This window comes from Aplidium turbinatum, chromosome 15 (assembly GCF_918807975.1).
Source record: "Aplidium turbinatum chromosome 15, kaAplTurb1.1, whole genome shotgun sequence".
Taxonomy (NCBI): domain Eukaryota; kingdom Metazoa; phylum Chordata; class Ascidiacea; order Aplousobranchia; family Polyclinidae; genus Aplidium; species Aplidium turbinatum.
The window spans coordinates 1,201,224-1,228,680 of NC_137486.1; the positions used below are offsets into that span (position 1 = coordinate 1,201,224).

General features: G+C 39.3%; 1 protein-coding gene across 2 annotated transcripts in view; it reads left to right on the top strand.

The window, feature by feature from the left end:
• Positions 1-3,744, top strand: part of LOC145784625 (JNK1/MAPK8-associated membrane protein-like) — a 102,020-nt gene extending 98,276 nt beyond the window's left edge. For both annotated transcript variants that reach the window (XM_082596491.1, XM_082596492.1), the window contains exon 6: positions 2,661-3,744. In XM_082596491.1, the coding sequence (XP_082452617.1) occupies positions 2,661-2,894 (234 nt within the window). In that variant the 3' untranslated portion in view covers positions 2,895-3,744. The remainder of the gene's footprint in view (positions 1-2,660) is intronic.
• The last annotated feature ends 23,713 nt before the right edge of the window (positions 3,745-27,457 follow it).

Genomic DNA, 27,457 nt, shown 5'->3' on the forward strand with positions numbered 1-27,457 from the left:
TTGCAAATGCGGACAGGAGCAAACGATGCTACATCTACTCGAATGCCCTGACCTAAAAGCAAGGTGCTATGCACAGGATTTGGCCGAGTTCACCGTTACAGCAAGAGCTTGCTTGATGCTTTGGGCTACGGCCGTGTGACACACGATGATGAATAAGAAGTAAAAAACGTAACAGAAGTCAAGTGTTTGATGCAGCAACTTATCTCAACGAGAGCCTAGCCTACAATTGCAACTACCAAGGTAAGTTTTAGAACATGAATACAAATCAATCGTGATGCACAAAAAAGGTAAATTATGGAAGATCGCAAATAAGAAAGTGAACAAGAATCCGTTTTTAACATTAAAACGTATTGAAAGTTCTGTAGTTTTATGGAAAAGAACAGGCAATTTAATTTGAAACTAAGCGGCACCAGGGATTGCTTACCGTACATTTGTAGCACTGAAAATGACAGTATAGCTTTCGAAACATTTGCTGAATATAAGTCCAGTATCTACATTTTGGGCTCTTTATTTTTTATTAAAAACCTCACTACCTCTTTGGCTAAAAAGGAGGTTAGCGCACTAGTTGATAGCACAACGAAAAAAGAAGTGGTCATTTTAATTAGAGCAATATGTTGTGCTTAACTGGTTTAATTTTTTTTGAAATGTTTAGCAGCAAACGAGTCATTACTAAAACTTCAATAACTTGATGTTTTGAAACTTCAGTTTTATTACATTAACGACTCGTTTTCTGCATCAAGTAATGCGCTAACCTCTTTTTCAGCTAAACAGGTAGTGAGACTGCACGAGAAACTTTAAGTGTTTGGATGACGAGGATCCATTAAGATTTTAAGACCCAAAATCCAGACTGTTTTTTACGGTTAAAAACATCATTTTAACCAAACTCGCAAACGTGTTAGAAAACAGCTTCACGCTCTTTTCTAGTGTAAACTTGAACAAGTAGCACTTCTAAGTTATAAACAAATAAACTGTAAAACCGCAATAAAAAGCAAAACTATCCCAAATGCTGAACTTTTCCCGCGATTTGGACTCAAAACTAGTTCAATTCTGGGGGAAGACCGTAACTCTGTTAGAAACCTGTTAGCCATTGAACCTACATGTGAGGCCAACGTCAGCCGGCGGATTAAAAATAGTGCCAACTGACAAGCGGACAAATGTAGTTACAAAATTCCAATTAACTGCATGAAAATACTGACACACATGCAGAGGTGGGCAGTAGCGCGCTACTTTTTTGGTAAAAGTAGCGGAAGCGGCGCTACTTTTTAGTTGGAGTAGCGGCTGCAGCAGCGGCGCTATTTTTTTCCAAAGTAGCGGTAGCTGGAGAGGCGCTACTTTTTTTCAGTCGCACTCCCGCTACCCGCTACATTTTAATTTAACTTGAAAAAAATGCTTGTTTTTTTTTGCAATACTGGCGTGGTCAAGCAGCTATAGCATATAATAGGTTTGGTTGCAATTTGCAAAGTTTTGGTCTTTTCTAGCTGACGTCAACTTCTTCGGCAAATATCTCCGTGTGATGAAGCCTATCTGCTAGGCTTTAGACATTTTCCAGGGCGAGTCCAAGGCATATTACGGAGTCTTGCTTCCAACCATCACAATTTGTGGGAAGAAGTGGACCGAGATCAGTGATCTTGTGACCTGTAAGGAGTTGAAAGTGAAAGTCCTTGAAGGGGTGAAGAAACGATTCAACAAGTGCTTCAACGACATGAAATGCGTTATGGCATCATGTCATCTCTCCTTCAAGACGTCGTGGCTACAATTTGTGCACTACGTTTCCACGGATGATGCTGACGCACTGCGAGAAAAAGTCAAGACAGGTGTAATTCGACTGTTGCGGGAGACATCAAGCCAGGTTGATACCGAGAAGAGTGACACCAACACCAGTCATGACCCCGAGGATGTATTTTTGGAGTGTTTGCGCCATCCCGTGAAACGTGCAAAAGGAAGCAGCAATTGTAGACGCCTTTTTTTCGGACAAGAGCAAGTCCTTTAGCTTTTGGAATACCGAGTTAAAGCATCTGTTGATTAAATACAACACCCCCAAGTCCCCCATTTCACTTTTCTCTGTTGGAAACGATGTGCTTAAGCGAAAGCGGGCAGGACTTAGTGGCTTTCATTTTGAAATGCTCATGTTTTTGAAAGATGCGTAACAATAAATTTCCCTTAGAATGTTTTTTCTATAACGACGTCAAAATGACAGCGTAAACGAATGTTAAAGGTCGTTTTTGCGTCACTAGGGACTTGAGTGTTTCCTAGTGTCATTTTACACAAAAGTAGTGGAAGAAGTAGCGGGTGCCCACCTCTGCACACATGTTGCTATTGCTTACAATACTTTATATGGCTTAATTGAATTATTACACATGGCAAAAAGTAAAATCATGCACAAAAATTTTTATTTTCCGCACGAGTTTGTACCATCCCACTGGTTGAAAAGCACTGATAACTATTTTGAGTAAAAAGTAAGAAGCACATAATTTTTTTCCGTTATAGTGAACCTTGGAGAGGATACAGTCAAGGTTAATAATTTACGAATCACATTAATCCTCAACAATTTGCTGTAATTGTTTGATATTTGTTTAACAATAATAGAGTTACGCCAACCATGTTTTCTTAACTAATCACCTTATCTTCAATTACGTTCAGTGGCTATTTATTTTTTACAGACTCCTCAACGAATCCTCGCCAACGATAAGATGCAGCATCTATTTATTATCACTTGTCACCTGGTGGCCCTCTCATACGCGGTTATTGCGATCGGAAATGCAACGCACCCCTCCAGTCCGTCCAACCTTTCTTACCTTGGCCTAGTGCCTGTTCCTTTTGCATTTTTCATGGTCACCGAACGGCTTTCACATCCACACCACGTGATTGCTGAGGCGGTCGGCCGAATATTGTAGATGCGGTGCGCTGCATTTGGAAGGCGTAAAGAATCTTGGATCTTTGAGAACTACATGAACAACAGATAGGCTATAGGCAGGTTTGTGAAGAGAACATTTCGGGCCCAGTACCAAGCAAAAATCCGGGCCCATAAAGCTTCAAAAAACAAAGCAGATCGTAAAACCACCTTGCATGACCGTCACTGAAACCTGAAATGGGTATCACAACTTTTTTAAATATTTGATAAAACTATCATTCAACGTTTTATAGGCAGAGAAAACTTTTTCTCGAACCGTTGAAAATTTCATGATCAGATCACCGCTTCAATGCATGATGGAAATCTACAGATAAATCTGCATCAGGCATTGCAGAGTGCAAAAAACAGTGTTGCAGAATGCGTTTTCGAATATTAAATTATCATCAGTGCAACTATGTTTATGAACGCAATAACAACGGTTAAACTTAAACTCAATACAATACATTACAAACATTATAAGGACATATTCTCAGTGTTCAATTGAATATTAATAAATCCAGAGACATCAGAAAATAACTTCCCGCATGCAATTCCAGACCGACATTACTCGCTTAAGGTTTTTTTTGTTAAAACAAACTTAATGTTCAAAGCAAAAACAGCCATCACGCATTGAAGCGGTGATCTAATCATGAAATTTTCAACGGTTCGAGAAAAAGTTTTCTCTGCCTATAAAACGTTGAATGGTAGTTTTATCAAATATTTCTGGAAACTTTCTTGATTTCGTATTATCTGAATTTTCTCAACTTTTTAAAATGCTTCATAAACAGCGTTAACTATCGTGGTCTAAACAAATTTTGAAAACTTGGATATAAATAAACACCAGCTCTTGTTAATTTTCACAGTCAGTAGCCTACAACCTAAGTACCGGTAGAGCCTACAACCACAACATAGCCTAGCAGCCCTAGCTACAATTATTAGATACACACATTAAAAAAAAGACCTGATAGAGGTAAATTACAAGAAAATACATTCTGTTTAGCTGCTGTACCCAGCTAAAGTATCGACACTAATTTAGTTACAGAGGTAGTGAGGTAATTTAGTTACAACTTACATTGCACATATAGTGGTATCAGTCAACAAAGGTTTATTTATTTGCTGTCAATGCAGTTGGCTACATCTCCAACATGCCACTGAGGTTAAAGACGGTGGATGCTTTTTCCAAAATAAGTTTGTAGCCTACGGTTAACCCTATTCGGACTAACGGGTGGACGGGTTCCATCCATACTTAAAACTTTCATCGATTACATAAAAGCTACTGGCTCAAATCAACTGGCTCAAATCAACTGAAGTTTTATGATTTTTCCTAAAATTTATTCATCTTTGGTTTAGTAATAAAATGACATTTTTGCGTAGTAGGCCTATAGCCTATTGTCAGTGCTGTGTTAAGCCCTTGGTGGGCCCCGGGGCCAAAATAATTTTGGGCCCCTTATCGGCAAGCAGACTTATGATAATATAGTGTGTATGTTAACTGCACTGATATGGAAAGGTGGTTCACTTCACTAGACTTTCTCACCAGTTGAGAAAACAATACAAATGTAAATAAGAGCAAACACAGGTCTATCAAGTCATAGCTACACCTTTGCTTGCAATGAAAGCCAAAAGTGTTAACGATTTCTAAACATACTGGCAACGGTCATGAAGCGTAGGGGTCATTCAACCCAGATCTTATATCATACAGTAGAAGTTAGCATAAAGATTTGACATGCTTATCACATTGAGTTCATACAATTTTTTATATCTAACAAGAATTGACAAAATTATGAGAATTTTAAATTGGTTAGTTATATACATTTGAAAGCAATTTTTTCCAAAAATTACAATTGGCATTTGAAATTTCACTAACCTATTATTTTTAAATGTATAGCCATAACATAGCAAAACAGTTTAGAAGTGCAAAAAAAAAGTGAATTCACAAATGCTTTAACAAACAACATTTTAACACTTTCACCAAGTGGTAATTATGTTTTGCCTTATAGGATCACCGGGGTGGAGGCTGACTTGGTGACCTCATACGGTCTTTCGCTTCCTTCCTCTCTCACTTTTATGTAATGTCCCAGTGCGTTTGATGTAATATTTTGTGAAAAAACATAAACCAGTGATTGATTGATTAAACCACTCACCATTACAATACTTTCAAAAAGCTACCCAAGTACCCATTCAAAATGCTAGCAGGAAAACTCAAGTGTACTCAAAACTCAAATGTGCATAATCAGGAACTTTAGTATGATAAAAACAGTAGTTACCAATCTAGTGATATACTTTCAATTCACAACAGAACAGTGTTAATTTATAACAGCACAGAATGGCGTACATGGTTTATTAACTAGGCCCACTCACACAAGATACACTATTATTAGAAACCTGTTGTTAATCATGCTATATTTCACTAAAACATTTTTTTTATTAATTGCTTTATTTTTGGAACATTGTGGTTGTTGAATTTAAGAAGCACAATTATTATGAGCAGCAGTTGCTGTAATCTAACTGTTGAATTAACTTTACTACATGTAATTATTTTTTTCATATGCAAACACCATTGGTCATGCTAAAAACAGCTGTTATTGGAATGGTGCATGGGCATTGGGCAATGGGCATGAATGCTGACTTATGTAGATGAAGTTTAATAACTTTATCACATGTTGCAACTACTTCACAGGAATCACAGCATACATAAGAAAATTACTATGAACTTTAACAAAACGGAGCAATATTTACAGGGCAACACTAGTTAAGAGGTTTCTAGGTAAGGTCTAACAGCTTCATAACTCACTGACAACTTTGCAGTACTCAGAAAGCCTTCATAGGTTACTGGTGCTTAATGAAATGTTGTAATGCTTACTGCACAATAACTACTACCTAGTTAAACTTTTATAACTTCATAAACAACCATCAACCGAGCAGTGTACAGAACACAGCAGAAATATAACTTATAGTAAACACAGGTCTATAAAGTTATAGCTTCATCTTTGCTTGGAATGAAAGAAATGAAATATAAAGCAGCAACGATTTGAAATCACAAACAAAATCCTGGCAACTGTCATAAAATACTTACTATACTGGTATCTAAATGTATGCTGGTTACACTTGCTGATAGCTACCTCTGTAAAGTCAGGGATATTTATAATTACGGGATTGTAAATGCTAAAAATGAAATGCTAATTAATCTATGAGAAATGCTATTTTGTTTACTGTTTACAATTTTTTAGCAGTAAACAAAATATGACTGCAGAAATGGAATAGACTAAAAATAAGACAAACATTTTTATGGCCTACATCTAAAGGCAGGTGAATTGATTATTACACTACTCAATGTCCGCTTATTACTTGCTGACCTTTGAGGTCAGTTTTGAATTGTTTGCCTTACTTTTGGTGGTCGTTCTTCAGCTTGTGGCCTGCTGGTCACTTTATCTGGTTCTTACCACAGCAATTAAAGACATGGGTAAAGATCGCATTAAATGCTTCATGGTTTCTGGTACATTCAAGGTTTAACATTTGGCTCAACATAACTTTTAAAATAAAAAACTATGCAAAGAGCTTTGAGAAAAACATTCCCTTGTTTGGAACATCTGCAAAACTTTTGCAGCACGTCTGCACCATTGGTAATCATAGTAAACGAATGTACTTCAATGGCAATAATGGCAAAGCAAAGTTTGCTTGGTTCTGACAAACCTCCATGGTCAGCCATTTCAAAGAATTCCTCTTTGAGAGTTTTGTTTATAAATCTGAAATGTTCAAAGCAAGAATGTTGCTAGTTCAAACAAGACATCTTCTTTGTGAAATGCTGAATGAAATCTTGGTACATAGCAAGGTTACACCATTCTAGAACTAGACTACTAGTCCTGTAGAATTTGGTCTAAAAATGGGTCAACCTAGAAAAAATTCTTATAAAGACGTATGATATATCGTTGGAAAGATAATTTTATCAGCTTGTCAATGATGGGTTTTGTCATTTTTTTTACCTTGGGGAAAAAAAGTTACGACCAAAAATGTGCCGGAGGGGTAAAAATTGAAATTAGGAAAAAAAATTTACATAAGAATATTTATTTTCTTATTATTCCTGTAATGGGTGAACAAAAGGTTAGAAACTTATGAATTATCAACAGAAAAGCAGGATATAGATGCAAAAGGTATAAATGAAAATAGAAATATATATCTGTTTCAGGGGGTAAGAGTGAGCAAGACGGGGGGGGGGGGGGGCACCAGTAAAGCTGTCGTTGTTCATTATAACTTTATTATGTTATAGTTTACTTACTACGATTAGTGTGATGCATTGCAGATAGATTCAAGTCAAGAAGAAACAGCAATTTGTGTTAAGTGTCTATCGGACTGGTGATTCACTGTGTCATGTTGGAGCTTATTTCTGCGAGAGTGATAGTAGCCTACCACACACCCTTTGGACACTATAATTGGTCATGCTTTGAAAATGGATTGTGAAACGTTGGTTGCAATGGAGAAAAATAGAGAAAATGGCCATATTACATACATCCATACATCATGCCGTAATTTCTTGAGAAACCATGCGAGATCCAAGAAACGTCCAGCCTCAAGCAATGAACAATCCAGTAGCAAGACATTATCGAACTGGTCAGATCAACAGTCGTTCGACTTTAAAAAGCAGTGTTTTTACTGTGGATTACTGTAGTCCGCCCCGTTAGCTCAGTGGTTACGCGCCGGGTTCAAGATCACGCGGCGCTGGTTCGACTCTCGGGGTGTGCGTTTGAGCAACGCATTTCAGGACTGCTCTCCATTCAGCGGCACCTAGTGAATGGAATAATTTCTCGGCAACAACACTTCAACAATCGGAAAACTTCACTCTGCCAATCTCGGTAACCGGCCCTGCGTCAAGAGCCTCTACAAGTATGCAAACAAGTACCAGGAATAACCTATCAAGGCTTTGTCAGTCCGAGGATAAAGATTCCAAACCAAACCATATACAGTAGTTGTATGTTTGATGAACGGCACCCTGGTCGAAATAAATTTGAAGAGGTGCAGACAAAATCGTCAGGAATATATTACGTAACACTTGCTTTATGTCAAAGTAGAGACGATGAACTTGCTAAAACTGTTCAGAAACGACTGCTTAGTGCACACAACCTGGTGTTTGCTGAAGCCAGATACCATGTAGGCCTACCATCCAGAACAAGGTTTGAAAATCCTGCTCGGTATTCAACACCTGGTCGTCCAACATACACTGAAAAAATGACATTGTTTAATACTGTATGTAAAAAAATGGAACATGATAATGGACTTGTACACCGTTGTCAGTATAGGATTGGAATCATGATTTGATTACAGAATGCCACACAAACCGTAGCCTATTGTTTTTCATATTTACTTTCAGGAGGACCTTCACAATCGCTTTATTGATCTTCTCTGGAGCGCATCTTACATCTTCAAGAAGTCACCACCCAGTTGGTCTGGATACATGAGTGCGAAAACAACATCGCAATCTAAGCCAAAGTCTGTTGTAACCATGTTACCGGTGATCGACTTACACGCCACAGATTTAACAGCTTAACACTCGTTTCTATCGTTTGTGGTTGAACATTGCCAAAAACTGAATGTCCGAATGGCATGTGTAACCTTCGACCAACAGCTTCATATAAATGCATACGACATAGAATCATCAAAGAACATGAGCGTATTTGTTCGATTGGGCGGCTTTCACCAGCTAATGAGTTTTCTGGGATCAATTGGTTCTTTTATGGAAGGAAGTGGCTTGAGAAGAGCTCTTGAGACAGCATACGCTCCTGTAACTGTAGGTAGGGCACATGTTTAGTGGGAAGGCAGTTTCCCGCGCTGTTCGAGGTCAGCTGTTATGCGCAACAGCTATTCTGTCCCTTATGTTGGAAGAATTTTGGAGTGAGTTGACGCCCGGAGAGCAGAGTGCCTTGGAGAAATTGTATGACTCAGACAGTCCTTCTGATCATAATAATGATAACATTGGGCATAAGATGATGGCATTTTTCACCGATGAAAAGGAGCAGTTCACACGAGAATCACGTACATCAGCTCTGTAGTTGAGCTATGTCAATTACGTTTCAGTTGTGCTGGAGTTTATTCAAACAGAGAGAACAAGCACTGGTTACTACACGTTTCTGCGTCAAAAAGCATGCTGAAGCTATTTGCTACCACAGGTCACAACAATTGTGCAAAAACATGTCGCCTGTATCTTTAAACAGTTGCAGAATTGGAAACAAGTCCCCCAGATGTCTACCAGCAATTTATGTACGGAAATCACACCGTCAGGCGTTCTAACAAACAATTGTATGGGCAGAATTCTGAACTGATTCTCATGAACTCTTTAAAAGGAAAAGGCGGAGTCATCGGCAAGGGCACCACCGATAATGTATTAAGGGTGTGGAATAAAAAACCATGCATGATGTATTAAGGGTGTGGAATAAAACCATGCGCAGGTGTGCAACAGTGACAGATGCACTCAGTACAGTCTCATCATTGTCAAATTCTGATGATAAACACAAAGAGGCATTTTCTGGAAGAATCAAACATGATAATGATGATTTAAAAAAAGTAGGCTACAAACCTGGTTTTGTTCACATAATCTGTTGGAGTTCAGCTTATGGCTCTAGACTCAGGGTTGATTGATAACAACAACAGTATGTGACCTGTGACCGATCTGAGGAGATAGGGGCGTTTATCCAAATTGAACTTGATGATAAAACCTTTACTAATTGTTCCTTCAAGAGGAAGAAGCAAATAAATGCTATACAGACAGAGCCTTTATGCCAGTCTAAAAATTGGTCATGATACTATCACCATTCACCATTGATCCATTAACACACTTTTTGAGATTGGTTGTTGTCATAGAGAGAAAGCCAGAAAACGAAATTGCAGACTACCGATACTTCTTCTACGAGTTATCACCGTACCCAATGTCACTGTTCAAAAATGGAGTTTTACGAACTGCGCAAAAATCAAAACTGAAGTCATACATCTTGCACAAAGTTGAAATGACAAAAGAACCTGACTCCATTAAAATTATTGATGGCGGTGCCTTGTTGTGGTGTTGTGACTGAAAGAAGAATGAGAAGTTCCATGAGTTCTTCAAAAAGTACATCAGTTTTCTTCAGCACTTGCGCGCCAACGTTATTGTTTTTGATGGCTGCAGGGTTGGTTTTGCATCTTCATCCTCGAACTGACAAAGCCTGGATAGGTTATTCCTGATAGTTTCGCATAGCCTACTTGTAGAGGCTTTTGACGCAGGGCCGTTTACCGAGATTGACAGAGTGAAGTTTTCGATTGTTGAAGTGTTATTGCCGGGAAATTATTCCATCCATTAGGTCCCACTGAATGGAAAGCAGTCCTTAGAATGCGTTGCTCAAGCGCACACACCGAGAGTCGAACCAGCGCAGCTTGATGAAGCTTCTTCGTTCACGAAGTCACGGGCTAACCAATTAAGCTATCGGGGTGGACTCACATGGGAAACGACCACAGAAGTACAAGGAAATGGTCATGTCTAATCGTTCACCTGTTGATCCGGCTCTTCTTCCACCATCACCACGAGCTGCATACTATCACGGCCTCAGAGTATATCACCAGCTGAAAGTTTGGAGAACTTTAAGCAACTCAGATTTGAAACCATTGTCATTGGGTTGGCAGAAGAAAGATGACATGTTTTCTCCAGTCATGACGGATGTAGCTGCTGCACCAGAAGATGTCTTGAAAATCTTTCGATGTGGCTGCAAGGGATCATGTGACAGACGCTGCTCTTGTCGGAAAGCGGGCTCACCATGCACATCGTCAAGCAAGGAATGACACGGTGTCAACCAAAGATTCCATCCATCAAAAACGCTCTGGTACGACGTCTCAAACTGTTGAATTGAATGATCAAAATTCTTGCCAAACTGAAAGGAACATCTTTTTCTCAAACTATACAAACAAAGATTTGTGCTGGCTTTAACGAAACAACTGGAGTTGAATGGTTTTAAAGTTCATTTGTGCCCTAGTGTTGCAGATACAACAATCGTTCAAGTTGCTTTGATTCGGGAGGTAGGACACCTGTAACTGTGTACTCCGACAATACTGATGTCCTTTTTTTACTAGTGCATCCGTGACTATTCTAATATCTTCTTGCCAAACATTACAAGAGGGAAAAACTACCAGCAAAGACAGTGCTACAGAGTTAGAGATGTTATGGCGAAGGTAGAAGTTCTTGTTTTGGAGTGGCTGTGATACAACTTCAGCAGTTCATAAATTCGGCAAGATGTCTATTTGAGAAGTTGAAATCAAGCAAGTTTGCGAAATGTTGCCGATGTTTTCTACGAAGACGACATGTCTCCACACCAAGTTGGCAGGGCTTGGATACGGTTCTTCGAACTTTTAAGCTTGTCTACATATACTTGTTCCAGACGGTTGTTCGCCTGGTCAAACGTCATGTAGAAACCGTTCGGGTCTACTGAATATTACGTCATGGAAATTCCTAAAACATGAGCCAAAATTGCACCATCGTCCGTAAGACTCGTGTCAAACCTGTTTAAACCTGTTTCAGTTGAAACCTGTTTGGACATGAAATTGCGTCACACGAACTGCTCTCGTGCCTTTGAGTTATCACAAATTTTTCTGATTCATTCTCGAAGTTGTTTGTTGGAAGTCGGTCGCACATTTAACTGGTTTATTTGGTGCTTGCTAGCTGGACAAATTCTCCGTCTTTTATCCAAGTAATTTGTATCGTAGTGACAGTTTTTAGAGGTGCAAGGCGTTGCATTTCGATAGCCGCGGGCTAATTTTACAGGAATACACTTTTGAAAAGACGTTTCGAAAGAGTGTTTATTTTTCGGTCACCTACATGCAGACGAACGGATTTGGGAATCTTATGTTACAATTTTCCCACGAAGAGATTATGGTTTACCGCTGTGACCATAAAAAATAAAAGACGAGTTCTTGTTAGCTGGTAGGCCAAGAAGCACTAGAAGCACATAAAAAATAAAAGACGAGTTCTTGTCAGTTGGTAGGTCAAGAAGAAATTAAAGCAAAAAAAAATAAAAAAACGATTTGTTAGCTGGTAGGCCAAGAAGCACTTGAAGGCATAAAAATAAACGACGTGTTTGTTGTCAGCTAGTGCAGAAGAACTACTTAGAAGTACAAGAAATAATAAAAGAAGATTTGTTGGTTGGTAGTCTACACTCTTACAGAAGCAAAGAAAAGTAAAGACAATTCTTCTCAGTTTGGTACAGAAGAAAAATAACTTTGACATTCATTGGCAAGAAAGAAGATTAAAAGACAATCCATCTGTGCTTGTAGATTCAAGTGGAAGAATCCAAGCAAGTTTTGTGGACTTTAGGACTTCATACCCGTACAGCTACGGTATCGTGCATTTAAATTCTATTTTGTATTTTTACGGTCTTGGCAGTTAAGTTTTTTATAACTACTGTAGCCTAATAATTTTGTGTGTTTGTGTAACTTAATTTTTTTAATTGTTAATTTAGCCCCAACATTTAATATGTCTACACTCGGTGGCGACAAGGACTCGACCGCCGTAGACTCGACTGAGTTTAAGCCTGATGATGTTCTTTGCGGTCGGGCAGGCCATTCTGGGGAGGGACCCAATAACGATGAGGCTAAGTCAGTTCGAGAGGCCTGGCATCTTAGACGGGATATTTTGACTCAAATTGGGGAACTTTCTGTAGCCCTAGGTTCTTTGAGTGATAAGCAGGAACTGTTAATTTTTAGATCTAAGTTCTCTACTTTAGAAGAGGAATTGCTGCATTTCCATGCTCTTTTGACTAAAATCTTTACCTCTGCAATCTTGGCAGAACTTCGTGATAGGGTAGATCCCGAATTTAACTCTTTAAAACATAACTTCGAACAAAAAGAAAGTGAGTTCTCAGATAGGTTGGATGCTGACATACATCCTGAGGATAGCGCCTCAAACGTAAGCACTAGGATGTCTGAGAGCTCGTCACGGATAGTTACACAAATTAACCTACAGTTAAAACGAGAGGAGCTCCAGATACAAGCTGAGGCCGAAGCGAGAGCTGAGGCCATACGAGCTGAGGCTGCTGTGAGAGCTGCAGAGGCCGCCGCGAGAGCCGAAGCGAGAGCTGCTGAGTTCGCACTCAAAGACGCTCAGTTGAGGGCTGAACAACGAAAAGAGGTAGTTTTAGCTGAATATCGATCAGAGGCGGGCTCCCGGCGTAGCTCTAAGAAGAGCTCTTCTAGGCATTCCAGAAATGAACATCAATCGCAGTTTAATTTACATAACCTTTTCCAAACGCCCGTTCAACCTGTGAGTGGACCAGGGCAATCCACACGTTTTCCAGCTGTTTCAGGAGGTCTCGGGGCCGCGGCTAAGGGTCTTCCGAATGCTGTAGAGCCAAGGTCTGTGAATTACAACCGAACTCCTCCCCCAGAGCGTACAGGTCACGGGGCCGCCATTAGCAGTAATGCTTTGCCCCCTTCAAAGTTTTCTGCGCCGCTAGTTGTGGATCGCCCAGCTACACGTAATTTGGGTGGTTGTGAGAAGCGTATCACGTCTCCTGATTTTAACGTGTGTGAGGATCGTGATCGGGCTGTGCATGTGACTGAGCCCACTCAGCCCCTTAAGGGATATAGCTTGTCTTCTCCCGCTAAATCGAGTTCTCAACAGCAGGATTGCTTTTTTGAATACCAAAATAGTAGGACGTTTTTCGATAAGGCGGCCTTGATTGGTTACGATGGTAATAATATGCCATTTATCTTCTTTAAAAATCGTGTTACGGCCTTAATGGCAGCTTCGCCCTTTAAGGGGACTCGTTTGACTTTGTTACAAGCAGCTTGTGTTAGGACAGCTGCGCAAACGATTGCTAATTTGGTTTCTGACACCCCTGGCTTGTCAGAGGAAGACAGGATAGAAATGTCGTTAGCTCGCTTGTCCCAGCGTTTTGGGGTTCGTGGAGGTCTTTTTGCAGAACCGGAAATTAGAAAGTATCGCTATGGTAGCAAATTGACTTCGACCTCTTCCAGTGATCTGAAAGAGTTTAAAGATGAATTATCGCAGTGTTTGCTTTACGCGCAAGCTTATGGTCAGCGTGACAAATTGGAAGGACGTTTTGTTTTGGATTTGGCTAAGCGACTCCCGTTTGACGCTAAGCAGCGTTATCTTGACTTTTTAGGTGAGCCTACTTTTCAGAGTTTGTTTGAATTTGTAGTACGGGAGGAAACGCGTAAGTCGACTGATTTTAGCATTATGCTAATGGGCGATTCTGGTGAGTCGCAGCAATTTAAAAAGTTTGGCAAAGGAAAATTGCCTTCATGTCCGGTTAGGCAGACGTCCGTAAAACCCCATGATGATGTGATGTCAGGGAGTTCGCAGTACTCGACTGTTGTTGGCGCACCGCGCGGTGGTGAAGCCAGACGTAAAAACCTACCGGCATGCATTTGTTGTTCGTCACGTGGTCAAGTTGAATATCATTTTTTGTCTAATTGTAAAGAATTTTTGCGCTTGACACCTAAAGATCGGAGAGATGTCATTGTGAAAGCTGGCAAATGCTTGAATTGTTTGCGCCAGCATATGGTTAAGGATTGCGTTCATGCAAATAACTGTCGTAAGTGTGGGCCTACCAACGATAGGAAACACTATTTTCTTCTGCATGATTTTTATGTGACGTCACGTGATTCTCTGGATTCGGTTGGCAAAGATGATACTGGTGCCAGAGTTCCTGTGCGTAATGTTAAGATTGGAAATGTTAAAGCAGCCTTTAACCGCGTTACTGCTGCTCGTGTTTTGAATCCAATGACTGGCAAATCGAAGTTGGTGTATTGTCAGCATGATCCTGGTTCGCAGTTGACGTTTGTTTCAAGTGATTTGGTGTGTGAACTTGATCTTAAACCGTACGATAAAGCGTCGTTTAAAATGGATACCCTAGCTGGTCAGAAAGCTACTTGTGCTGACCTTGTCAAACTCAACATCCAGTCGTTAGAGACAGATGAACTGTTTTGTGATATAACCTCGGTGGTTAACCCAGCTTGGGCTGATGATGTTAAAACTTTACCGCATAAACAAGATTTAAATGGTTTCCGTCATTTTCATGACGTGAATATGTTTCATTTGAATGATTGTAGTACTGTAGATGTACTGATTGGCAACGACAACGCTTATTTGATGTGTGCAAAAAAAGAGCGTGTTGGTGAAAATCGTAGTGAACCACATGCTTTGCTCACTCCTCTCGGCTGGTTGGCTTGTGGTGGTAAGTCACCCTTAGATGAAAGCGTTGCTAAAGTGTGCAGAGTGCAGACGTCTTCAGAGTCGGATGTCATCTCTGGCTTTCAGCGTAAAATTGAGTCTCGTGATATGGAAATAGCAGACCTGAATAAAGTCATTCAGGATTTGACGTTGCAAAATGAAACCTGTGAATTGTCTCGCAATGATAATTTGGCTAGAGAACTTGTTGAACCGAATATTGAGTTGAAAGATGGTCGATTTGAGATACCTGTTCCGTTGAAGGAAGATATTGATCTACCTAACAATTTTGTGTTGGCGTCAGATAGAGCTGCTGCTTTAAGAAAGAAAGCTTTAAAACAACCTGAACTTCGTGATTTCCTTACTGACACCATGAAAGATCTTAAATCAAATGGCTATATTGAGCGTACTGGTGAAGCAGGAAATGTCAAGGGATTTGAATGGTATTTACCATACTTTGTTACGTCACAATTAAAAAAGCGCATTGTTTACGATGGCAAGTCTGAATTTCGAGAAACTTGTGTTAATGATGTAATGTTTTCGGGTCCTGACTTGTTAAACCCTCTGGTAGATGTCTTGGCTAGATTTCGGCTTGGTAGATTTGGTCTCATGGCTGATGTGACTAAATGCTTTTTTCAAATAAAGTTACCTGAGTCGCAAAGGGATTTGTTTCGTATATTGTGGTTTGAAGATGATGACCTTGAAAATGGTAGGATGGTACCCTTTCGTTTTTGTGTACACCCTTGGGGAATAAAGAGTAGCCCGTATATCGCTTGCTTGGCTATAAAGAAAATGATCGAGCAGAATCCCAGCAGTGCTGGTGAATTGACTCTCTGCAATATTGCAAATAATATGTACATGGATGATTTTATATTTTCGGCTGATAGCTTAGAGGAAGCTCAGCAAATCACTCATGAATCAATTGCTTTGTTTGATAGCCGTGGGTTTAAACTTGGTAAGTGGAGTGCTAACAAGGAGGCTATGATTGTCTTGTCAAATTTGGATAATGAGATGCTTTCACCTTTGATTCGTGACATTGACTTTCAGACTGAAAATATGACTTTGCCATCAGCGAAGACATTGGGTTGTGTGTGGCAAACCGAGTCTGACGAGATGCGTATCGCATGTTCCTTAAAGCCCTTAGCTAAACACACGCGCTGAAGTATGCTCAGTCAGCTTGGACAAAATTTTGATCCGCTAGGCTTTGGAGCGCCATTTTTTCTAAAAGCACGCCTTAAACTTCAGCAATTGGCGATAGACAAGTTTGATTGGGACACCGAGGTCCCTGATAGCTTTGTTAAAGAGTGGGAGTCGTGGCTTCGCTCTTTGGACCTGCTTAAGGATTTTTCGTTACCGAGATGGTATTTTGCAAACTCTGGTGTGTGCAGTCCGGATGATATTGTTTCATATCAATTGCATGGGTTTAGTGATGCTTCGGCGCAAGGTGGCGCCTGGGAGGCAATGGTTAAACAATTTAAAATTGCATTTTTTCACGTTTTGGACTCTTCAAGTCGTAAGCCCAATTTTATTGAACTGCTTACGTACACAGGCAGTGCCGTTCGGATCGTGAACGAACGCCCTTTGGTACCTTTGAGTGACGACCCTAGGGATTTTACTGTCATCACCCCTGCCTCACTTTTGACCCCATACTTAGACCCATACTGTGCTGTTGGGCAACCACATGATCGTGACCAATTAAGAAGGGATTATCGGTTCAATTTGTCACTTTCTCATCAGTTTTGGAGTAAATGGATTGATTTTTACTTGCCAGGTCTTCAGGGCCGGAAAAAATGGCTAAAAATGGCCGAGAATTTGGAGCCTGGTCAACTTGTAGTGGTAGGTTCTCTCCAGGACATTGGTAAACGTGGGAAGTATCAACTTGGGAGGGTGCATGAGGTAGTTCCACAAATTAGGAAAGGGAAGCCTGTGGTTCGTAGAGCTAAAGTTGCCGTCTGCAACTATGATGAGAGTACGGGGAAAGTGAAAGTAGACTGTGTGTTGAGGGATATTTCGTGCCTCGCCCCCGTAAAGAACACCTAAGTGTTAGGGTTTGAGCCTGGTTTTGTCTGCGGTGGCCGACACTTGTCTGAGCCCAGAACAGTCGGTTATTATCGCAACCATGGTATATAGCGTCATTTTTTTGCATGTACCTAATACCTATGGTACCAATTTCATGTATCGTCGTGTTAATTCTTATTGCTGTTCATTCTTTGCATGCCTTTTGTATTTGCGTATTAACTTAAACGTGAATGATTCAAACAATTTGTGTATCATGTGTTTTTATTCATTGGCTCACAATTGTCGTCAATTCTTTTTTAGTTATGCCATGTCAGACTGTCATAACTAGGGGCCGCTATGTTCCAGACGGTTGTTCGCCTGGTCAAACGTCATGTAGAAACCGTTCGGGTCTACTGAATATTACGTCATGGAAATTCCTAAAACATGAGCCAAAATTGCACCATCGTCCGTAAGACTTGTGTCAAACCTGTTTAAACCTGTTTCAGTTGAAACCTGTTTGGACATGAAATTGCGTCACACGAACTGCTCTCGTGCCTTTGAGTTATCACAAATTTTTCTGATTCATTCTCGAAGTTGTTTGTTGGAAGTCGGTCGCACATTTAACTGGTTTATTTGGTGCTTGCTAGCTGGACAAATTCTCCGTCTTTTATCCAAGTAATTTGTATCGTAGTGACAGTTTTTAGAGGTGCAAGGCGTTGTATTTCGATTTCGATAGCCGCGGGCTAATTTTACAGGAATACACTTTTGAAAAGACGTTTCGAAAGAGTGTTTATTTTTCGGTCACCTACATGCAGACGAACGGATTTGGGAATCTTATGTTACAATTTTCCCACGAAGAGATTATGGTTTACCGCTGTGGCCAATACTTTACCACAAATCACTAAACAGAAGTACGAGGAAATGGTCATGTCTAATCGTTCTCACATTGATCCGGCTCTCCTTCCACAATCACCACGAGCTGCATACCACCACGGCCTCAGAGTATAGCCTATCATCAGACATGCACAAATATTACAGTCGTGTTTGATGACGAATTGGGAGAAGAGAGAAATTTTATGGATGCGTTTGCATCACTTTGATTGAAATGTGTTTACATTTTATTAGAACTTAAAACTGTAAATGTCGTTTTTACATATCCACAGCTGGTTTAACCCTAGCAAGACCGGGCTTTTTTGGCACCTCAGGACTTGGGGGACACAGTGTTTTTGTAACAAAACACCCTATGAAATAGCGTTTTAACTAAAACCTTCTTCACTACGTCCTAGATAGCTTTTATGTGTTGCTTACATATCCTTGCTTATAAAAGAAAAACTTTTTCTTTCGGTGAAATCCATCCTGTTATCTCCGTCTCGGTCAACTTTTACCCCCTTACACGTGTGATAAATACCTCCCAATTAGGTTATGTTTTATATTTTTGCTTTCCGATTGTTAGTTTGCTTTGTTGATAGCAATATTCCAATTGATGGTGTTGTATTCTGTTATAAAGGTAACGTATTTTAGCTTATAATTGTATTATAATATTGAGCAAATTAGTGTTTTACCCCCCCGGCACGATTTTGACCGTAACTTTTTTTCCCCAAGGTAAAAAAAATGACAAAACCCATCATTGAAAAGCTGATAAAATTATCTTTCCAACGATATATAATTCGTCTTTATAAGAATTTTTTCTAAGTTGACCGAAAATTCTACAGGACTATACCAGTTGTAAACCAGTAACATTCACTTTGAAGTTAAGCTTAAAGGGGTATTAAAGGAAAAACCTGACTTGGCGATTTTCCACGTTCTTTGTGTTTAACATGCTACCATAAAACGATTTTCAATAAAATTTTGCCCCATTGCGGTCTGACCACCATTGTGCGCGTGCTTTTGTCAGAGCTTTCAAAACCAGATTGGCCTGAGCAACGAAGCGTGCGATTGTAAAGAACGTCATAAAGTCTACGTCATAAAGTCTAGCAATCAACCGATCACGCAATAATTGTTACTGCGGGCGATTTGACTGTAGGCTATGTATGTATTTACATCAAAACAGCACATTTTAACATCAAAACAGCAGACAGTTTGCTCAAAACATCAGATTGGTAACGTGGCTTTTGTTATTGCTGGACTTTATGACGTATTCTTGAGCTGTGTTTGCACGTTTTGGTCATTTTGAAAAAAATGAAAATAAATGAAACACTGGACTTTGGGCCTTGCCAGCGCCATTGAAAACAAATTTTTTTGGGTAATTGTTTTTGAAATGTACTCTTGAATGTTCAGTTTACTCATTTTAATGCTTAATTCCGGTTTGAAATTTTCTTTTAGTATGCCTTTAAGAAAACAAAACACCCTGTAAAACCAAAACGTTAAGCTAAAAGTGCAACAGCCTTAATGCAGCTTATGACACTTCAAAAAAGACTTTTACCTTGCATGTTATACCAGTAGATGTAGAAAAATACTTTATTGTTAAAAGGGATATCAATAGACCAACCAAACTTTCAGCTAGTCCAGTATTACAAAAAGTATTTTATGTGTCTTGTTTAGTTATTGGCAGACTTCAAAATCAATCGTACCTCACTCTTAAAGTTTATGCTAAAGAGAAGCTAACCTACAAAACATGAACGCTTTCACCTTACCCGGTATGCTAAAGAAAGGTTTCAATCTATGCTTTTGCAAAATTTAGACAAGGCATTGCAATTAAGTTATGCAAATGTCTTATATAATTTGCCCATTTATGACAATCCTTTTAAAATGAGCTGTCTACTTCGTGGTTTAACAGTAGCTTACAAAGTATGGTGATCCTACCAGTGTATAAAGTGGTTTCAGTTCAACAGTTGCCAATTCCAAAGTTCTACCACAAAATACGAAAAAATAAACAACCAAAATAATTAAAACACCTTTATCTTAAACACACCTTTGTGGGAATTGGGCCCGTCTTGACTTCAAGTATTAAATTGCAACCAACCTGTTTTATTTCAAATACAGGTAATTTTACTAATGTTGTCATATTTTAACTTTTCTTTAAGATAATGTGGTGTTTTTAGAGATGTTTTGGTATAAGGGCCCAGCATCTCATTGGTACCGGGCCTGAATTATCTTCTTAATGGACAAGTAGGCTACACGCAGTAAACTTTAACAGCTAAAAAACACACTGTTACTGAAACGCAAAAGTCTATTACCTGTGGGCCCCCTGAAATTCCATCACAAAATAACTACAACACATTTATTTTAAACACACCTTTGTGGGAATTGGGCCTTTCTTGATTTCAAGCATTCAATTGCAACCAACCTGTTTTGTTTCAAATACAAATGATTTTACTAATGTTGTCGAAGCCTATTTTAACTTTGATTCAAGATAAAATGGTGATTTTTGAGATATTTTGGTATAAGGGCCCAGGCCCGGCATCTCATTGGTACCGGACCTAAATTATCTTCTCAATGGAAGTACACGCAGTAAACTTTAGCAGCTAAAAAACATGCCACTGACGCGCAAAAGTCTATTACTTGTGGGCCCCCTGAGATGGTGGGCCCGGGGGCCGGGCCCCCCTTGGCCCCCCCCTTGACACAGCACTGCCTATTGTCTTTTAGTCAAAACTAGTAAAAAATTAATCAGCGTAAAATTGAAGAGGGATTAACTCCACCACTGGATTTTGCGTCAGTAGTTGACAAAAGAAAGTAGGTCATGTCAAGAAAGAAGGGGAAGGTGGGACAAGTTGTGCAACGGGGCAAGTTGTACAAGTTCCCGTTTGAAAGAAAATAAAGAGCGTATTGAATCTTTAACGCCATTAGGGAACGTTCAAATATTACGTAACGCTTTTTTTCCGAATTTTTGACCCCCCCCCCCTCCCCCATGTAACGCCAACGTAACGCTTTTTTCTATCCCCCCCCTCCCCCATGTAACGCTTTTTCACTACGAATTCAGCACAAAAAAACTACCATTTCGTACTCGAAAGCGTTACGTAACGTTTTGCTTGAACCCCCTCCCCCCCCGATGTGACGCTAACGTAACGCTTTGCATAAACCCCCCCCTCCCCCTCGAAGGCGTTACGTAATATTTGAACGTTCCCTTATTATATTTTACCTATAATGCCTTTGAAGCACGTGAATCGCAGTTTCAGTTTTTTGGGCAGGTTAAGCTTGATCAACGATATAGCCTAAGGTATTTAGGTTTTAGGATCTAAATTCGGATGCAAACGAAATTTTGATTTTTTTGGATGCACAGAAGAACTAGTCAAACTTTAGCAGTAGGGGTCTGTAGACAACTAGACATATAATGTACGGGTAGCCTAGTTGTTTTTTCGTACATTTGTTAGTTTTCTTAAAAAAATTTGTTTTTTTAAAACAAAGTGTGAATGGGGCACGTTGTGCAATTGATGACGGGGCAAGTTGTGCAACTCCCTGTAAACCGCCTTTGTTAGTTTACAAATGTAGCCTATTAGCCATTTTTACATAGTTTCAAACAGGCAGGGCCGGATTTATACCATGAGAGGCCCTAGGCTATTCCATTTGTGAGGCCCCTTCCTATTTTTGAACTCAGAATTTCTCTCTAAACAACATCACATGTCATCGCTTGTTAAAAATATGAGTGCATTAAGCTCTTCGTTCTTTTCATTTTTCGCATTCATGGGTGCAAATTTTTAATAAGAATAAAAATTTAGTTACGGCAGTTTTGCTTTTAATTTTATTTCTTTAAAGGGCGGGAAACCCAAATTAACTTTGCGAGTTTTTTGTTTCAGTGTGATGTCATTGTGTACAACATGCGTTTTAGCAATAAAAAAATCCAAATTTTGTTACCCTCGTCTCGCTAGGGCCGCTTTTGTTTGATACCCGTTTGCGAGGTCTCGTTGCGCATCAAGCTGTGATTCTGTTCGCTATGACGTCACAAGGTACATATAGTTGTGGCCAAAAGTTTAAGACCAGACTTGATTTATGACGATTTTTGCATTACTTCAAAATACTGCATCAGATATAAGATGATGCAACTGAAACAATATATGATGCAGTATTTTGAAGTAATGCAAAAATCGTCATAAATCAAGCCTGGTCTTAAACTTTTGGCCACAACTATATGTACCTTGTGACGTCATAGCGAACAGAATCACAGCTTGATGCGCGCGAGACCTCGCAAACGGGTATCAAACAAAAGCGGCCTTAGCGAGACGAGGGAAACAAAATTTGAATTTTTTTTTTGCTAAAACGCATGTTGTACACAATGACATCACGCTGAAACAAAAAACTCGCAAAAAGTGAATTTGGGTTTCCCCGCCCTTTAATGAAACAACCGCTACAATAATTGTAAAGTTTATTTACGAGGACATAAGAAATAGTTACAGTCATCAAACAGAGTAAGACTAGGCTACCACTTTATTTTTCTAGCTTTCGTCAAAGCAAAATCATGCAAAAGTTCATCAAAATTTATCTGTTTAAGTTTGTCACTCTCAATGCTCAGTGCGGACAACCTTTTCTGAGACATTGTCGATCTCAGTTTATTTTTGAGCCTTGAGAAAGATCTCTCTCCTGAGCAGTTAGTGACCGTTAAGCTCAGAAACAGTCTTAATATTGCTTCCACATTAGAAAAGGCAGTGTTAATTTTTCCTTGCACATAATTTCATAAAGGTCTCCATGAGACATTGAGACAAGAAAATATATTGCTCTTCTGTGCCGGTAAGCCCTTGGTTTTGTGTTTGTCTCACGTACAAATGAAAATGTAGAAGTTCATCAGTAAGTTTCGGTTCAACATCTTCCGGATACGCTTCCGTTAAAAGTTCTACGCCTCGTACAATTTCTACCTTTGTTGCTTTCAGATTACCAAGAAAGAGGAACATTTCTGCAATGCCACTGTAGGCTTACACATTAGCTCTTCTTTTTAAATTTGCTTCAAGTGCGTCGAGCATAGGGATAAAGGAATTTACTTTAAACCTTTTCTTTGAAGAGAGTTCACTTAAGGGAACGTTCAAATATTACGTAACGCCTTTTTTCCAAATTTTTGACCCCCCCCCCCTCCCCCATGTAACGCCAACGTAACGCTTTTTGCAATCCCTCCCTCCCCCATGTAACGCTTTTTTACTACGAATTCAGCACAAAAAACTACCATTCCGTACTCGAAAGCGTTACGTAACGTTTTGCTTGAACCCCCTCCCCCCCGATGTAACGCTTTGCATAAACCCCCCCCCTCCCCCTCGTAGGCGTTACGTAATATTTGAACATTCCCTAAAGCGTCAGGTAGGCTACATTTCTTTGTCTTTTAGTGACAGCTGTGTACTAGTTAATATTAGGCAAAGTTGCTTTTGCTTGCTGATCAAACTCATCTCTAATTTCGCTTAGAAAGTTTGTCAAACCAGTTGTGTACAGAATTTTCTACTCTAAAAAGCTTGATATATATATACTTTAGGTAGGGTTTAAACTTGTCAAGTTTTTAAAAGAATTACAAACTTCGAACCGAATTTTGAGGCCCCTGGATGTTGAGGCCCTAGGCGTCAGCCTGCCTAGCCTATTGGTAAATCCGGCCGTGCAAACAGGGATATCTAAAAAAGGGGATACGAAGGCTTTTAATACCTCTGACAATAGAAGAGCTTCTGTTTATCGTAAATAATCTGTGTTTACCGTGAAATGACAATTGGCACCGGTAGGCTAGTAGTTTAATAACTCTGCGAAAACACAAGCAAAAAAACGTGCAACACCAAAACAAGGCTGAAGTTTAACCTAAGGTAGCCTACTCTGCCCAAATAAGGCCCACCCTTTCATATCTGGAAAACCAAAGCAAGCAAGGAACAGCTGTTGTAATCTAATTGGCGGCGATAATCATGTGAACGAACAGAAAAGTAATTTTGTTTTCTAGAAGAAACCACCTGCCAGCAGAGTTAGTTGTAAATTTCTGAAAGCTATCTTGCAGGAGTAAAAGTTTGTTCAGTACTTAAAGGCAGGAACCACAAGAGGGTGAGACAACCGGTACATTGCACCAGGGCCCGGTGAGTTCAAGGGGATCCGACAAAATGTCTAAATTCACGCGATAAAAAGATTGATTTCAACGATTTGGCATAAAATATTGTTTTTATATTAGTTCCGTATGTCGAATGGGGCCCCCTTAGGGGTAGCCTAGGCTATGCCCTTTTTTAAAATTACAGAATTTTCAATTTTTTGAGTTTAGGGGCGCCCGACAAAATGTTTAAATTTGCGTGCTCAGGTCGGTTTTGCATAAAATATTGTTTTTTTGTATGAGTATTAGTTTTGTATTTTGAGTGGGCCCCCTCATGAGTAGGCCTATGCCCTTTTTTAGAACAACAATATTTTCATTTTTTTGCGTTCAGGGGCCAATAAAATGTTTAAATTTGCGTATTAAGGTCAATTTTGCATAAAATATTTTGAAGTTGGTAGCCTATTTCTTATATTGAAGTTGGTATTTCTTAATGTCATGAGCAATAGCAATGCATTTGCAGGGGTTTAAGGTTTTGTTGAAATTTAAATGTTTATTCCCCTGATGACAGCAGATACGCTGCTGGCGTAACAAAGCTCCGATGGCAACAGACGTAACGCAAATGAGTCTCAAGCACTTTTATTCGTGAGTTCGAATTGAATTTAGATTTTGAATTTGAAAAGTTATCTTATGAGTCTGAGTCTGTTTTCGGTAATATTATGAGTCTCTGTTAAAATTGTTTTGTGCAGAGGTATATAAACCGCTTTCAGAAAAAGGAAAAAACAAACAGTTACGTAATTTAAAATTGGCAAATTCCAACAATGTTTACGAACTAGGTTGAACTCCTGCTAGTGAGATTCCGTCACGGGGTGAACTGCGGATGTAACGTTTTGTTAAAGCAGAGAAGATTGAAAGCGATGACTTGCCATTAAACAAAATCACTTGAGGAAAGCTGCCGGTGGTAGGTTATTTGAGTAAAAAATGATCCATCAAAGTTATCCCGGTGCACAACAAGTGAGTTTTCTTAAGAAACGCAACTATTTAATCTCACTGTTGGGTTCAGTGAGTTTTTAAGAAACATAAGTGTTATGTGAGATTATTAAGTGAGAATTACATTTTGTAGAGAGCTAAAAACAATGGAAATTCATTCGGGTCCCTACACATTCATCCTAAGTTTGCTGCCCTAGTCTCTGCAGATTTCAAGGTCAGAAATGGTATTGCATGTTAATGTAAAGCTGTAAGCACACATATGCAATGCTATGTCAGCCATGTCGGATAGTACTGCAATTTTTATCTTCAAAATGGCTGATTTTACCCACTTGTTGCCATAGTTACAACCAGGTGTTGCCAGAGTTAGGAAGGGTTAGAGTTAGGAAAGGTTAGGGTTTTGATCTTTGCCCAGGACTAAAAAAAATATCCAAAATACAAGTTTTTGTTTTCAACAGCTATAAACTTTTCCTCAAATTAGGGCAGAATTCCATATCTGACAACGCTATTGAGGCTATATTTACACTATGTAGTGTTTTAGCATTTTATCTTTGTGTATAACTGGTGTGTATCTGTAAATTTAAAGTTATATTTACAATAGTGCATTGTTTGTGAAGTAATGGTGTGTTAATACTTTAACTTAATTTATCCTTTGTAAGAACGTGCACCGCAAATTTTGCTTGTGATTGGTGAGATATCACGCGACATGTCGCGCTGCGGGGCCCGGCAGCAACATCTGTACCGGGGCCCAGCAGGGCTCTTGGAGGGCCTGCTTAAAGGCATAGTAAATGAAATTTTCAAACGGGATTTAAGCATAAAAATGCGTAAACTGAACATTCAAGAATACATTTCAAAAAGAATTACCGAAAAAAAAAATGTTTTCGATGGCACTGGCAAGGCCCAAAGTTTAATGTTTCATTTTTTTTTCAAAGTGGCCAAAAAGTGCAAACCTGCTCGAGAATACGTCACTATCGACAGCAATAACAAAAGCCACGTTAACACTAACATCAGATCTGATATTTTGAGCAAACTGTCTGATGTTTTGATGTTGAAATCTGCTGTTTTGATGTAGCCTACATACATACATACATAGCCTACAGTTAAATCTCCCGCAGTAACAACTATTGCGCGATCAACTGATTGCTCGCCTATAGTGACGTAGACTGTACAGTAGGGTGGAGTGGAAATAACTTTTTCGCGAAATTCAAAAACATAGCCCCCTAAAAAGTCGCTTTTGTTCATGAAAAACACATTTGTGAAAAAATAAAATAAAAAAATAATGTCTTGATGAAGCTCAATCCACAAATCAAAGATGGCCGCCAACTTTGCTTGGAAATACAGTAAATTCACCATAACTTTGCCAATACTTGCCCAATTTTCATCATATTTCAACAAGCTTTCCTCGTTCATGTCATAAAACACTAGAAATACATATGATGACAGCGTGAGCAAATTATGACGTCACCAAATCCAATATGGCCTCCAAATTATGTTTTTTTTGCATTTTTTCCATTTCTACTATTTCTTTTTTCATTTTTTTATAGTTATATAGGCTACGTTCTCTTCTTCAATGGGTATGATTGCGTATTGCAGACCTGTTCAAAAGTGTTCATCTTATACCAGAAATACTTGTGGCACAAGGCATCAATCCCTATTGTGACGTATCTTAGGATGGAACAAATGATGGACTCAATCTACAAGGAATACAGGCTTATTCTGAAGAACTATAAGCGAGATAAAGACAAAGATAGTTACAAAGAAAGACTTTGCAAGTTCAAGGAGAAAGCTGACCACCTGTTTGACGTTTCGGCTTGCAAGTGTGCTAACTTCTTGTATAACTGCAAGTGTGAAAAAGAGTGTAAATTGCCTAATGTCGAAAAGGAATTTCTGATAGATCAAAGAAATGCCAGGCAAATGATTATTGGTAGTATTGATAAAGCAGAAACACAAAAGCTAGAAAAAAGAAACAAAAGGAGAACATTGTTAAAGCATTGTGAAATGACCCCAAGAAGTTATGCAACTCAATCGTCTGCATCATCTCAGGTTTATCATAGTAACAGTGACACAGAATGTCCTAACAATAGTGGTAGGCTACATAATTATATAGATGCTTCCTGTCCAAAGAAGAAATCTTTGCAAACAATGGCAGCAATTTGTGACAGATATGGAGTCTCAGATTGGGCAGCAGCAGCCATAGCGAGTTCTGTTCTTGCTGATGTTCAAGGCGGCAACTCCTTGGTGATCGACAGAAGCAAAGTTCGCAGGGAAAGGATGAAGAAACGCACAGCTTTGTCAGGTGAATCCAGCACAAAGATTATAGGTTTATATTTTGATGGCCGAAAAGATAAGACATTAATGTTTAATGCAAAAGAGATTGATGGCAAATTTCACTGTAAAATAATATCAGAGGAACACATAACAATTAGGCTATAGCAAAACCAGAATTATCTTACTGTTCCGGCGGGTTAATTGC